Below are 16,237 nucleotides of genomic sequence, written 5' to 3' on the forward strand. Positions count from 1 at the left end.
TTTGGGAGGGTTGAAAAAGAGAGGGGGCTGGGTATTTTTTTTTTTTTTTTTAATGTGACGAGTAGGTAGGCTTTTACTCTGGTAGTGTAGCCATTGGTGATTATGTTTTAAGAAGCTCCTCAATAAAAGTGTCACCAAAATTTGAGGTTCAGTTCAACCCGTATTCAAAGCACGGGGAATAGAACCCGTGAACTTTGAACTTTACAAGTGACCACGGAAGTTGTTTATTTTACTTTAATTCATTATTTATTTTGTCTTATCCAACCCCAGTGGTGTAGTGGTTAGCGCGGTGGACTTCGGATCTAGAGGTTGGTGGTTCGGGTCCAAGTCAAGTTATAAAATCTAGCGCAGTCTGAAGCGGGGAACGACATTTGTTACAAGCATAATATGCTTAACACAATGAAATTCCTTTTTTTTGCCTTCAGAATTGCCGAGTTGCGTCGCATAGAGGATAACAATCGGAATTATCGCTCAAACATTTCTGAGTTGCAACATAAAATATCTACACTCAAAGCCCGCACTGATACTTTGTCTACGAATCTGCAATATTTACGCGAAACCTTGGAGACGGTAAGTTAGAAAGAAAATTTGACATGCCAGCCTAGTTAGCTTGGTTGGTAGTGCGTCTGCCTTGTAAGCGCTAGGCCGCGGGTTCGATTCCCGCCCGGGGCGGATTTCTGTGATAATTTTTCTTTATTTACTTTGTCTCCATTATTATACTTGTCATATTTAATAATTTGAATATTTATTTTAAATTTAAATCGTATTTAAATATTTATTTTTTAAAATGCAATTGATAGTGTGATTAATTGCATATCTTCAAGAGTTATCCAAATTGTTTGATAGGGCAATAAATGAGTCATTAGAATAAGATGTAGTGATATAGTATACACTCTACAGAGGGTTTCAAAAGTCTTGCGACAAACTCCAGACACTTGTTTCTGGGACTGATTTAACAACATTTTCCTCTTGTGAACCCATGTCCAGAAATGCTTCGTCTCCCTTCTGTAAGCTGTCTAGATTACCCCCAAAAATCGATTCTCTTTCATAAAAATTGATATTCTTGCAACTCTCTGTGTTATGGTTTTAGGATATTATTTTATTATGTGTACAGAATAAATTTATTTATTATATTTAATAAATAAATTTAGCCTTTTTTTGAATTAAAAAAACTACTAGACTCGATTCTGTTCATTTTCCAAATAGGTATTTAACGATTTATTTATTTTAGGGATGTTCTAATTCTGCAAAACTTGGGCTTTTACACCCTTACTTTTTATTCCAGGATAAAGAAAGTAAAAATGACAATATCAAGTTGCCTACTGCCAGCCCATCTTGAAGAGTAGCGCGCCTACCTTGAAAGTGCTAGGTCGCGGGTTCGATTCCCATCCGAGGCGGACTTTATCCTAAACAGATAAGTCTCGTTCTCAGAACGGGTTGCCTTTTCCTATCCCGTCTTCCTTCTTTGTTCGATTTCGCGACGAACTCCAGAATTATTTCTGAAACATCTTTCTTGTCTCTCAGTGCGAGGTTTTATCCTGAAGTTGCTCAACATTCGAACCATTTGTTTCGCAACATTTGAGCTACTGCTTACAACTGTCGCAAAACAAACATTCCCTCTGTTCACCAGGGCTTTTAAACGTTTTTTCACGTTAGTTACCGTTTAGTGGTTTAGTTACCGTTTGATGGTTTAGTTACCGGTTGATGGATTGTTGGACTATCGTTGTGTATACAAGCCTTCACTCCTGGAGCAACATTTGTAAGGCAGTGCCCTGGTTCTTCCCCTGAGAACATAAACAACAAAACAATATTTTATAATGGATAAAATCTCTTGTATGTAAAATAGATAAATAGCATCACTGAAGTTAAGTAACGTTGCACTTGGTTGATATTCGGAGTGATCATCTGAGCAATTGCGTGCTGCTGCCTTTTTACTTTTTTTGATCCCACTCGCCAACTCAGAATGGACTAATGGCCAGAAATACAAAGTAATGTGAGAATATGACTAAAATAGTGCCAGCCTAGTTAGCTTAGTTGGTAGCGCATCTGCCTTGTAAGCGCTAGGCCGCGGGTTCGATTCCCGCCCGGGGCGGATTTTATCCACCTTCTTAAGCCATTTTGTTTGTTACCTACCGTATTGTACTTTATGAGTAGTTCAATATTTAAATTGTTGAGATAAAGGGACTAAATGTCCTAATTCGACAGTCTAGTTTCAAATAAAGCATTAATATCATCTAATCCATTTCTTTTGTAACCCTTCTCCAGCCAAGATTTCTATTCAACGGAGGTTTAAAACGTATAACTACTAAGGTCTTAACGTATAACTACTAAGGTCTTAACGTATAACTACTAAGGTCTTAACGTATAACTACTAAGGTCTTAACGTATAACTACTAAGGTCTTAACGTATAATTACTAAGGTCTTAACGTATAACTACTAAGGTCTTAACGTATAACTACTAAGGTCTTAACGTATAACTACTAAGCTACCCGCCTCATATTAACCTCACCCAGCCTGAGTTGGACCAGGAAAGCCAGCAGCACGCTATTGTCCAAATGGTCACCCATCCGGATACTAACCACGCTCAACGTTGCTTAACTTAAGTGATCCATTGGGAACTGGTGTATTCAACATACTATCGCCGCTGGCTATAGAATACATATTTACATATATGCCAACAGGCCAACACATATATTATTTGAAAATTTGACCACATAATAACGGAGCTCAAGGAGTTAGGTGGTAGAGAATGGCTCCGGCGTTAACCTCGTCTAGTGGTTACCTTCCACTCAAGATCTTATTATACAATTAAGGACGAGCACGATTCGATTGCAAATATTTCAACGGGTTACTTTCTGGTGTTCTCGTGTTGACCCAGCACCTAAATGAGAAGTATTGTGTCTCTTCTCGCGACGGGTTACTTTCTGGTGTTCTCGTGTTGACCCACCACCTAAATGGGAAATATTGTGTCTCTTCTCGCCCATCTGATGAGGAACACTACGGGGGAACGAGGAACACTAAAAAAAAAATGTAGCAAAAAAAATGGAATTTTATCCTCATTTATTTGAGAATTTGACCACGTAATAATGGAGCTCTAAGGGTTAGGTGGTAGAGAACGCCTAAGGCGTTATAACACCTTTATTTATGAACAAAAAATCTTGTTTTCAAGTCATCAGACTGAACACTGAAGTCATTTTTGGCTAATCATATGTTTGAAATTAATGCTCCAGTGCATCGTCAGGGCCAGTATTTTATTCATGAATGGCCCTTGGTCTAAGATCCCTCTAAAAAATTGTTTTTATTTATTTTTATTTTTAAAAGACATTAATTTATTTAAATACAAATTTAATGAAGTTTATTTTATTATTGTTGTTGACTTGTTTTTCTATTTGTAGGTATTATATTCACGTTATATTTTCTCGTCTATGTCCCCAGGGTGGAGTTCCAGAGTAAATTCTACTCCGGTTTGGGTTATGCGTTCCAACCCTTCTCATTTGAAATCATCCTGGCCCTCGCTGCAGCTACTGGAGACGAATAAGTCCCTAATACCCTCCCTATCCCCTAGCTACTGGGGACGAATAAGTCCCTAATACCCTCCCCCAACAAACCAAGATTTAATCACAGACGGAAATATTACGATCCTATTTGAAAACAATCTTAATCAAGAAAGAAAATCAATACATCTCAAAAACCTCATGTAAAATTAAGTAACATAAGTCGTGTTTTTCCCCCGATATTTAAATTATATTTTTTTTATTTCTTGAGTAGAAGATCTATTTGAACTTCTTACCGTTTTGTCTCGCTTTTTCACGATGAACACTATTTTAAAATCTAATCCCCCCCATTTTCACTACAATTCCAGCTACACACTTCTAATGGAAATCGACGTTTCGTAAAAATTGGTTAAGATTGGGTTTCAATTTCGTAAAATTGGTTCAAAATTGCTTAAATTTGTCAAGGAATGGATAAAGGTATAAAAAAAGAAAAGAAAAAAAAAAATGTTAAGCAAGAATGAATCCTTGTCCCAAGTTCCTCGGTTACGGTGATAAATACGCAATTTTCGTAACCATCACAGCATTACAAGACTTTCCAACTCATTTTACAATGTCAATTATTGCTTTCTATTTTCCCCCCTTTTCCTTCTGTAAAGCCGCTACTGGTCGCTCATTACAAGTAGCTACTGTAAACTGTATTCTTTTGTACCTACCTGGGATCAATGTTATTTCCTTTTTTTTCTGTTTATACTTACAAGTAACAATGACTTCAGCCGTACTGTCGGTAGTTCCTACGCTGTTATTGGCGATACAAGTGTATTTGCCTGCGTCCTCAATTCTGATGCCGTTAAACTGAAACATAAATAGTCAGCAATCAGCAAAATCAATTAAAATTAGCATAATTGATAACCTCCTGGCTTTAATAAAATTTAAGATTTAAAACCATAACAAGAAAATAAGTAAAATTGATAGAGAGTGATTTTTTTTTTTTTTTTTTTTTTTTTGTCTGTCTGTTTTATTTGAGCATAACATATCTCGAGAACGTTTAGTCCATTTTATCTTTCCCAAAAAAGTTCAATAGAAGAAAATTTCGATTAGATTTTGGGTCAGATTGGTAATTTAAGAGCCCTTTTTCTGGTCAAATTTTAGAGTTAACCAACTATCACGGGAGCATCCCGTTCCAAACATTTTCTTGTTCAAAAGATTGGTCTGGCCACCCAGAGAGGAAACGCTGCATACAACCTGGGGTCTCTACCGGAGGGCAGAACTTTTAGTGACATACTTTATATTTAAATGAATAAATAGGGGAACACGGGCCAAAATGGCACCTCTAGTGCTTATGAGGTCCTAACTAAAAAAATAAAAGTCACACAGATATGTAATTTTGTAACAAAATAAAGTATTATTTTGGCAACAAATTAGATCAGACAAGAACGATAATGTATCACTTGAAAAAAAAAAAAATATATATATATATATTTTTATGAGGGTACCAAAAAAGACCATTTTGCCAAAAAGACTTATGTATATTTTTTGTGTACTCACCCGTAACTCTCCATTATATTCCACCACATGACTGGGGAAGTAGCCCTGTAGCGGTTGCCATCTAATGGAAATAGGCGTGGCGCCTATTGCAGAGCATCGGATGTTGGCAATATCACCTGGCTTCACGGTTTGCCTGACGGGACGTAGTGTTATCCTTGGAGGTTCTGAAATAAACCAAATCAATACGTCAATAAACCAAATCAATAAATTAATAACAGTCGAGGCTTAGTGCCAAACCAATGCCAAAAAAAAAAAAAAAAAAAAAAAAAAAAGCAGAATAAAGCTGGCTAAAGTTTGAAACACAAAAGAAAAGACAAGTCAGCTTTTGGAAATAATAGGCAGAAAAATATTGGCTCAGCAACTACAGTAAATATGCCTAAAAAAGTACTCAAGACTACCTGTGATTGTAGTCCCTGGTAGTTTACAGGATAAAAAGGATTATCTTTTAAAGGAACGTTGATCACAAGATGAAAGGACTTCTTGATCAAATTTCGACCAATCAGAATGTATCTTCGTAAAAAAGCCTAGTAAAGGTATTTATATCTCAAATCAAGAATTCGAGTCCAAACAAAATCTAACAAAACTCGTGACTTACTTTCAATTTTGAGGTTGTAATCAGCCGAATACAGGGTGCCAGAAATAAATGCGGAACACCGGTAATATCCACTGTTCTCTAATCTCACATCCGGCACTCTGAAACAAACAGCAAAACACAAACATATTATTATAGCATGTAATGATTTGTGTTTTTAAACATAAATACCCGAAACACTCTCAGGAGGTGCCGGGTTCAATTTCCTTCAGTTTTTTTTCTTCTCTTTCTTTTTCTTTGCTTGGAATATGAGGGTCTCTCAGTCTCGTGAGGACAACTGAGTAGCTACTTTAATCGAGAAGCGACCAGTGCCGGCATTGGCAGTGTAAAAAGATTTATGATACGAGTAGAAGAGAATAGTGAAGGAGGCACTTAGTAATACTGAGACACCCACAAAAGTTGTGAAGAAGCCCTCTGCTTTACCACAAAGAATTCATGATTTGATTTTGATAATGGAGGAGTTGCAAGTGGGTAAAAATTATAAATAAATGGTCGATTCCTATGTAAAAAGTTGGGAAAAATCCAAATCTGAGCTCATCGGGTATTTTTCTTTTCTTTTTCTTCCTTTAGGACACAAGTCTTTATCCAAAGTCGTTCAAGTCATAGTAAGCTCATTCACAGCCAGCCTAATAGATCAGTTGCGCTTACTTAAGGTGATGTTTCAAAGTCATAGAGCAGGAAAAATGAGGAACAACGGAATTTTTCTTTTTCTTCTACGACTTCTAGATACCGAGATAAACGGGACTACCAACCACAGAAGGAGTTTGATTCCGTTTGACTTGGGCAATGGCTACAACAGCAAATTGTTTACTATTTTTGGGCCAGCCTAGTTAGCTTGGTTGGTAGCGCGTCTGCCTTGTAAGCGGTAGGCCGCTTGTTCGATTCTCGCCGGGGGCGGATTTTATCCTGAACGAATAATGTTCGTTTCGGAACATCTGGCTTTCTCCTATCCTGTCTTCCTTCTCTCTTCGATTTCGGGACGATAAGACCTTAGCAGTTACAGTTCCCTCTATCAAACCTCTTGAAAAAAGTTCATTATTATTATTTGTGTGAATTAAGACTTGGGTGACAACATATTATCAGGGTCGGCGCGGCGTTTCTTGTCATTCGCTTCCTGGCAGCCCTATTATGTACCTCATTTCCTGATAAATTCAGAAGTGTTTACTAAAAGGTAAACTGATTTTTTTTTTCTTCAATAAATCAGTTTTTATTTATTTTTAAACATATAGGTACCTACAATCATTTTCTATTGCTGATTTCACTCCTTGTCTAAACTATAGACGTAATTGTCTACAATTGTGGTGACTAAGGAGGGGTTCAGTTTATGTAGCTTTTTATTAAATTAAATTGTATACTCAATTCATAATTATTAAGAAGTTTTCTTACCTACGCTACAGCTGATCGACGCATTCGATCCAACAGCATACACATATTCTCCTTCCTCCGGCTCGGGGCGGTAATACTCATCCCCATCCGGCAAAATATCCGCTCCCGGTCTAGGCGAAATCGGTCCATATTCCGGACGATGCTCTACGGCTACCGTGATAACTTTCTCCTCAGTACCGGCTGAATTCTTGCCGATACACTTGTACTGGCCCGCGTCCGATTCTCGCACTGAAGCGATCGTGTAGACCGCTCTGGAAGTTAGCTCGTCCCGCTCCAGATTTCGGTCACTGAAAGTGGATATTAGTAAACTTTAAAGAGTTTGGCTGGGAGTTTGTTTAAAGAGGAAGGATACCAGCCTGAAATTTCCCTTGCTAAAGAAATAGCGAAGGTTGAGTGCGAAGGGCATCCAATCGTAAAATTTGTCTGGCCAAAATCAAATGTGAGCCCAAAGCAATCAGCCAAAGGATGTGAGGGTTAACAAGAAAAGGATAGGGTGAGAAATGATAAAATCAGAGAAACAGTGAAAGTTTAGAACGGCCATAAGGAAAGAAAACACCAGAGTGTAGACTTTGGGCGGGAGTCGAACCCGCAACCTAAAGGCAGACTAAATCCAAAAGACTTACAAGGGTGCAATATATTTTCAATACAAGGATGTAAAAGACTTACAAGGGTGTAATATATTTACAATACAAGGATGCAAAAGACTTACAAGGGTGCAATATATTTACAATACAAGGATGTAAAAGACTTACAAGGGTGCAATGTATTTGACCCAGGACACAGTGGGCATGGGTCTTCCAGTGGCTTCGCATTCCAAGGTCAAAGGCTCTCCAGGTCGCACTGACACATATTCAGACGGTGTAATGGTCACCGCAGGGAGAGTTAGGACGTGAATATAAGCGTTCATCACCTCTTTACCAGCACTGTTTTCGGCAATACAGGTGTATTTACCTTCGTCACCGGTCGCTATATTGTTGAATCTGAAAATAAGCGAAATAATAAATCCTTTGGTCTGATGATGAGAATCTGAGTATTCTCGAACGCTCACCAAATATTTTCACCAGTTGAATGTCGAATCTTAATTGTCTTTTAAATTTTTTAACTTTATCTTTATCCTAAACAGATAAGGTTTGTTCTCAGAACGACTGGCTTTCTATTTCGTTCACATTTCGGGACGATAAAAACTCCGTTAATAATGACTTAATGACCAAATTAAACCCGCTTCTTACCTCAAAACTCCCAATTCTTGATAGACCTCCACGTCGGGACCAAATTTGCCATCATTGTCCGGTCGGATCCAAGTCTGTGTTGGGGAAGGTTCACCAGCTTCTAGGACACACTGTATATCGGCCCGATCTCCCACGATGAACGTCTGACTGGCGTTCGGGTGAATTCGGATTCTGGGCATTTCTCGTTCTGTTGATGAAAAATACCATTAAAATAATAAAATACGTATGTGCGTGCGTTCACATATGTACAGACCATGGGCTAAAAACAACTTCTTTTTTTTTGGAATCAGGGAACCCCAAAACGGATCTTTCGACCCTTTTTCCCAATTTCACAAGTATCCTACACACAAATATCCTTTCAAGCGAATTCACACTTACTGTCGACTTGAATGGAAGCATAGTCCTGGAACACGTTGCCCTGAGCGTTCTGGATGCTGCAAATATACACTCCCTCGTCAGCCTTAGTGATACCGTTTATAATGAGTGTTTCGCCAGCAATCATGTTGGGCGGAAGTTGCTCTTGGTTGTCCTTGGACCATTTGATGGTGGCGGAAGGGTCGTTGGATTTACACTCGATGGTAACTTGACTTCCTTCCGGTGCGGACTGCTGACGGGGTGTCACTTGAACTTCGCTGAAATTGAACACGGTTGACCAATTAACCCACCCGAACGCCAGACCAACTTGGATAAGCATTAATTAGACTTACTTTATCATTGGTTAATAAATGTAACGACCGCAAGATAGTAAGATATTAGCATATTATTAGTTATTACCAAACTCCAAGTATTTACTGAAATACCATAGGGCTCCGTCCACTATGAGCTAAAGGCATGGTCACCCGATATGCTCTTAGATAAATATCCTTTCTTTATATCACAAATGAAGAAATTTTCAACAAAAACAATAAAAAAAAAAAATACTTGGATATACGAAATGCATTTCAAGTTTTTACCCGAGGATTTTTCCTCATTCCTTAAGTTTGTCTGTTGGTCCCATCATAGGTTTTGTCCAATTTTGACGAAATTTGGCAAATACCTAAAGGACATTTTCTTAGTAGATCTTGGGATTGATCGGACTTAAAAGAGTCCGTTTTCTGAGTGTGTCCTACAGTTTACTATCTAATGGTCACTTACTAGTTTCCATAAGCTGGAGGTGTGTACACAGGTGTTTGATAAGCAGGGGTGGGTGATCCTGGGGAATAGCCGCCTCCATTGGTGGCAATATTTACTTCCGACTCTTTACTGCCTTGCACGCTGCCGCCAATAGACTGAGCTGTACAGATGTAAATGCCAGAGTCTTCTATGCTTGGATTGGAGATGGTTAGAGTGCCATTTCTATCGTAAGCTTCAGATGGCAGGTATCCTGTGTCTTTACGAGACCATTTGATTCTGTGGGGGGGGGGGGGGGGGGGGGGGGGATATATATATAATAGTAGATCTGTCATATGACAGGTTTCAGCAGAACCTTCTCCAGCTTTCTCGATCTTGGGCACCAGCACCACCTATATATATATATAATAGTAGATCTGTCATATGACAGGTTTCAGCAGAACCTTCTCCAGCTTTCTCGATCTTGGGCATCATTCTTCATTTGTGTAATAGCCTAGGTATTTCTAGGAGTTTAAATAATTAAATATTAGAAACTGAGACATAAAAATAAAAAGGTCACACCATGTTGAAGTCAGAAGAAAGAATCATTGTTTATTTTATTTACCAAAAACTTTTCACAATAGGTTAGGGCCTGTTGTAAGTTGTATAAAATTTTAACTGAAATGGGGGGTTGAAGGGTCTGTTGAACATTACAGTCCTTCCCCCTAATATTAGAATAAAACCAAGAGCTTAAAGAAAAACATTATTACAAAATCTAGTATTTGTTCATAAGTCCTTCCTCTTAAGATGTCTGTCAGCATACCAAACTTCCTTCTTCCCCTCGATCTACTTCCTTCGAATTTTATGTCCCTACTTTCATCTCAAGCTGAAATCCTGCAAAACCTACCCCTAGCTGGGCTAAATTGCTTTCAAATGAAGATGAATGCTTTCGTTCATTCCTTGTTTTTCTCGCGTTGTATTTTTCCGCTCTCTTCCTAATTCCATCCACCTTCTAATTTGCCTTTCTCTGTTATTCTATTCCTTTTTAGAATTCGCAGTCTTTTTACTCATCTCTTATGTCTGTTCCTTTCTTTCCGCGCTGTCCCTTTGTTTCTTTCTCTCTCTTTTCTTTTTAATTTCTTTTTACTTTGCTTGAGGACTCAAATAGGCAAGACATATTATAATGAGCGAGAGAAAAGAATAAAAGTTTAGCCACATCCACTAAAAATTTAAAAAAAAAAAAAATAAAAATAAAAAATAATTGAAACACCAAATAGAGGAAGATGAATTGCTCCTATACTTAGAATAACTAATAATGCCCTCTCCAATTTTATAGGTACCTATGTAGTTGCAGTCTCAAATAACAAGTATAGGTACTAATACTGAATGTGTAAAATATTTATAAGTACCTAGGTACATACATAGTTAATGCATATAATTATGCACATACATCTTCCTCATTAACATGAGAGGTACCTACGAACTTATACGAACATTAAAAAGAAAATTCAATGCATTTTTGAACAAGCTTTGCTTACATTATTTATCAACACGTTCATTAACTTACGTCATTATTCTGATCTGTGATGACAGTCTAGGATCTTTATTTCTGCTGAAATTCAGCACAAGTAAAGCTCAAGTCTTCAAAGGGAATAAATGTATCCACTCAGCACATGAAATGTGTTTCATACTTTTGGTGCATTAAATACAGGGTAACTCGTTGAAAGATCAAATTTTTCTCATTATAAACAAATAATAATAATAATAAATAATAATAATAATAATAATAATAATAATAATAATAATAATAATAATAATAATAATAATAATAATAATTGGAAACCCTGAAAAAAAAACTTTTTTTAAGAGGTTTGATAGAGGGAGCTGTAACTGTTAATATCTTATCGTCCCGAAAGAGAAGAGAGAAGGAAGACAGGATAGGAGAAAACCAGCCGTTCCGAAAACGAACCTTATCTGTTAACTTAAAAAAAGGAAAATTTTTTTTTTCAATTTATTAGGGAAAAAAGGTAGGATGGAATTTTCAACTGTGATAAGCAATGGACCGCAATATGTATCCATCCATAATAAGCCTTATGGATGGTTCTTTTCTGCTTAATTCTGTCCATATGAGACTGTAGACCTGGGGCCGAGTGCACCCCAATAACTCAATAAAAGTACATACCCTGCCCGGTGCATAGTAGGTGTTACATTTCAGCTCTGCATCTCCACCCTCATAGACGGTAACTTCATGATTTTCAGCCGACACAAATTGGGTCACTTCTCCGGCGAAAGCTGAAAAATAAACGAAAAATGTTAATAAAGACAATGAAAAAACAAAGACATTTCATACGTTACATACAGTAAATGTACCTACTCTTTATGAGTTCTGTTATTAAAATATTTTTTTACTTTTTTTAAAGAATTTTAACTACGGATGTCGAATGGATTTTTTTTTTTTTTTTTTTTTAAATAATTTCAAAGGACTTTTATTTATTAATACAATCTAGTTGCAAACTAATAAGTATTTTTATTCTAATCTTAAATTACTAAAGGGATCTAAAACTAACTTTTGTACATGGACACAAGTAGATTTGTCTGGCAGGTGGTTACCAGCTATGGGTACCTAATTGATTAGTTCATGCGGTTTTACACGCTTTAACCGTCTGGTTAGGTCTTCAACCCTAAGAAGATGGACAGTCTCAGGGTTGGGGTGATCCTGTAGCCTCTCAAGATGTCTAGAGGCAATTTTTTGCATGCATTCCTTCACTGACTCAATGCCTAAATCTCGATGGAGATCATCATTTCTTATGTACCACGGAGCATTTACAATGGTCCGGAGTACTTTATTCTGGAATCTTTCAATTATCATTCGGTTGGATGGACAGGTGCACCCCCAAAGTTGGATGCCGTAAGTCCATATCGGCCTTAAGACCTGTTTATAAAGCAGAAGCTTGTTCTCAATTGGTAGTGTTGAGTATCTACCAAGCAGCCAATACATTTTTCTAAACTTGATGTTAAGTTGTTCCCGTTTCTTTTTCACATGTTCCTTCCATTTAAGCTTGACATCCCCCGAAGCTCTTTCCCCCTCTTTTGCCACGATAGCGTCTGTACTAAACCATAGGAAATCCAAGATGGCGCATACAATTTTACCTAGTATTCATGAGAAATTTGTTGCGAGGAGGGGCCCCTCCTTGTTGAAGCCCCGGGGTCCCGTTAGGCTGTAAACATACCGGCCCTGAATTACCTCCCTACAGCCCATACCCCTGTACAATAATCGTTATAATCACGTTATAACATTGGAAACCTCCATCGAACATTACCTATTATGTTTTACTACAGTTGAGCTTAATTAAAATTTCCGTCCCTGCTTCCTCTTCTTTTTCTTGTGTCTAGGGAGCATCACTGACACCCGATGAAGCGATTCTGATTATCTTCGTTCAAATGAGAGGAGACGAAAAGATTGATCGCAAATAAAATAGCGGTAAGCTCTGCGTTGCAAATTGAGAGTAAGGGGTGTAGTCGGGTACTAAATTTTATATTTTGTGAACAGACCTAGTTATAACTAGTCGTACATTTATTTTTGTCCAGGAAAGAGCGAGTCTGTATGCATCACTTACCTTGAAAACTAGAGATAAGTATGCATTTATTCTTGAGCTGTCTGAAGTTAGTGTTTCTGTCAAAAGACATTAATCATGTCAGATAAGGTAACATCGTAACTCGGTCACAAAAGACTTAGAGTAAGAGTACCTACACTTTTCCATACTTCCTGCTTTGGGTGAATCCTCAATTTCCAAGTTTCTGTGAATCCGTAGTTTTCAAGTTTCCTTGAGAGAAACTTGTATTTTCAAACCGTTAGTTTCCTGCCTTGATGGTGTAGTAGTCAAGGCGTTTCCCTGGTTGGAGGACGTGGGTTTGATCCCAGCTGAGGTATGGAATTTCATCTTGATAGGTAATAATTAATAATATAACATATTATTTATAAACTTGAACACATAATAATAGCCCACTAAGGGATTGATAGCACAGAGTAGAGAGCTCCTCCGGTGCTCGGCGTTAACCTCAACTAAGGTCAGCCACTCACTATCAGGTAGACCTGACAGGTACGGCTGAAAAGTTCCGAATGTCAGGTCTACTTGATACCTGATGAGCACACACACTATCAGGTAAAACTGACTCTATCAGTAGACCTTACACCTGATCAGGTCTACCTGATAGTGAGTAGCTGGCCTAAGTGTAGAATATTGTAGATATTATCACACATTGGTAGATAAATTTAAAAGGAACAAGGATAACTAAATCAGGAAAACCTATTCCGCCTTTAAAAAAAAAAAAAAACCTAGGTATGTACCTGATTCTGTGCCTCGCCACTTGATACAATATTTTCAAAACAAGTTGGAAGAGCGATAATATTACACCATCGCGTGCTGTACTCTAGTTACTCTAGTAAACTCATTACTTTCAACATCCAACACCTGAACTTGAACATTGTCTACGATATAATGAAATGCCTACACCTACTACAGGGGAATCTTTGAAATATTAATTTCTGTACTACCTACAGCGAATTAAAGCCTAGAAAAGGGTGCTTTGTAAAGCTTTTGAAGAAATAAATATGTATGTACATTCGAGTGCAAAAAAAAACAAGGATCATCATTTGCATTTCCACCTCTGTGGACGAGTGTTCAAGACCACTGACTCTCAATTAACCCGGAAATTTTCAAACCAATTTTTTTCCGATGCTTTCACAGCAAATAAAAAAAATGTTTCTCATTGTATGTATTTATCAAGTTTTTTTTTTTCTCTACAAAAGGGAGAAAAAAGTAAAAACTTTGAGAGCAGATGGCATTTTTTTTTTGCCATCAAATTGCTTCAGAAAAAAGTTAAAAAAAAAAAAAAAAAAAAAGGCTACACACATACAATGTGTCCGCTGCTGATATGTTTAGTACCCATGTCCGGAGTACATTATAATATATCGCCCTTGTAAATTAATAAATTTCAGCGCAACGTGGGGTGCACTCAGCTCCATAAATAACCCAATAATAAGTGCACCCTCGAGCTTTTTAATTGAGTTGTCATTTGTCCTGAAAAGAAGGTCTTGTTGACACATAATTATATTATTATGTGTAAATTATTACATAATTAAATTTATTACTATACTCGTAATGTTGTGAATATGTAATTCGCGTTTTATTTGACCCAACATATTAATTGGCATTGTAGTTCACTCTTTCTTTTGATATGACATTTGAGAGAGCTAATTAGCACATTGCTTTTTAATCTATTTATTTAGCTGGGTTTTCATTATTTATCATCAATTAAAATTTATATAAAAAAATAGGGAAGATTTTTTCCAATTATAAAATTGTTAGGATAAAAAAAGATCACACTCAGTACTTGTAAAAGACCCACGTCTAGATCGTAGACATGAATCATTCATTAGTAGTTGGATGGAAGATTTCTCATAAGTGAGAACCCTGTCACTTAAGAAGAGAATGGTTTTCAAATGCTGATGACGTTTTCAAATTTAATAGAGACTAGCATAATTATTTTATAGCTCAGCAGAAAATGATGAAGAAAACCTTTTCCAAATGGAGAACATACCTTCGTCTCTAGCAGTAGACAGATATAAATTAAAGGTGACCCAGCGTTACCTGACGATTTTAATTTGTCCATAACTTTGTTATAACTTGTCGTAGCTTGTTGAAATGAACATCACTACGTTCAGAACAAAATAAGCTTTTGTTAAAATGTAAACGAGGACCCCGCAACATTGAGCTTTCGCTGTGGTGGCATTTCTCAAAAGTAGTGAATTTTTGACTATTGCTCAAAGGAAGTTTCGCACCCATTTTGATTTTCCTCCCTCCACAACCGATCTTAGCTCGTGCGAACTTTTTTTATTGAAGTACGTAAAAAAACAAGGTCTATATATTTATAAGACAAGGATCGAGAAATTCGTGCTATAGTCCAGGAAGTTCTAAAGACAGTATGTCGAATTTCGAACCAGATTGAGTGTTTTCAAAATGAGGGCGATTTTTCGGCTTGCGTTGTCTTCCACACTTGATCACCATCACAAACAAAATGCCCAAAAAAGTAAACCTTATTTTGTTATCTTTCAAATAAAATAAATATCACATTGAACGTGTAGCATCATTTTAAAAACCGTCAGGTAACGCTAGACCTACATAGTGAAAGAGTCATATTCAAAAGCCAAAGGTTATCATGGCAGTCATGAATTTGGGCTGACAACTTGTCACCTTAGTTTTTCCCCTTCTTCTGCCTTTTCTTTTCATTTTCCATGTGTTGCTTTTTCCGACGGATAGGTAGGTTTGTGTTTTTTCCCCTTGTCGAAAATGAAAAATTTAAAAAGTAATTTAAAACAAATTAAGGAGAAAAGGAAAGAGGAGGAAAAAGTGCTGGCAAAGTCTATCATGAATTTTTGACGCTTTCCCCTCCTCCTACTTTCTTTATTCGCTGTTGATGGAGATGCCTTTACATACGAGATTAACACATACATAAGTGATGTAAAGGATGGGGTTGACGCGAGATAAATTGAAGGCTCTTTATGCACGAAGCCCTTAAACTTGCTGAGGCCGCTATTTTTGGTAAAACGCCTTTTCTAATCCGGAATTTTGTCAAAAATCAGTAGGTACCAAAAATAATTTTATTTATATCTCAATTAATCACGAAGATATACGAGTTTTTGTTAAATTCTCTCAATAAGTTTCAGTAAAAATCAAAACCAACTCGTCCCAACTCGATTTTTGTTCTTATTCCCTTTTTGAATACAACTGTTCAATTGTACCTTGATGGAAATGTGAGAGCTTAAAGAAGGAAAAGAAGAAAATGTAAACGGGATGGCCTGGTGTAATGTAATTATAATTGATGGTACCTAGAATTAGAA

The 16,237-nt window shown here is 37.1% G+C and overlaps 1 protein-coding gene and 1 pseudogene across 1 annotated transcript in view; both read right to left on the reverse strand.

Moving 5' to 3' along the window:
- Positions 1–2,532: 2,532 nt before the first annotated feature.
- Positions 2,533–2,650, reverse strand: LOC113467547 (annotated as a pseudogene).
- A 1,600-nt stretch (positions 2,651–4,250) lies between these two features.
- The window catches only part of LOC103509453 (basement membrane-specific heparan sulfate proteoglycan core protein), a gene marked incomplete at its 3' end in the record, with an annotated part of 41,546 nt that continues 29,559 nt past the window's right edge, over positions 4,251–16,237 (reverse strand). Inside the window, 8 exon segments of the mRNA XM_026823778.1 lie at positions 4,251–4,347; positions 5,041–5,204; positions 5,636–5,731; positions 7,019–7,305; positions 7,771–7,998; positions 8,248–8,434; positions 8,626–8,879; positions 9,382–9,636. Of these exon segments, the coding sequence (XP_026679579.1) occupies positions 4,251–4,347; positions 5,041–5,204; positions 5,636–5,731; positions 7,019–7,305; positions 7,771–7,998; positions 8,248–8,434; positions 8,626–8,879; positions 9,382–9,636 (1,568 nt within the window).

Source organism: Diaphorina citri, unplaced genomic scaffold (genome assembly GCF_000475195.1).
Source record: "Diaphorina citri unplaced genomic scaffold, Diaci psyllid genome assembly version 1.1 scaffold499, whole genome shotgun sequence".
Lineage (NCBI taxonomy): Eukaryota > Metazoa > Arthropoda > Insecta > Hemiptera > Psyllidae > Diaphorina > Diaphorina citri.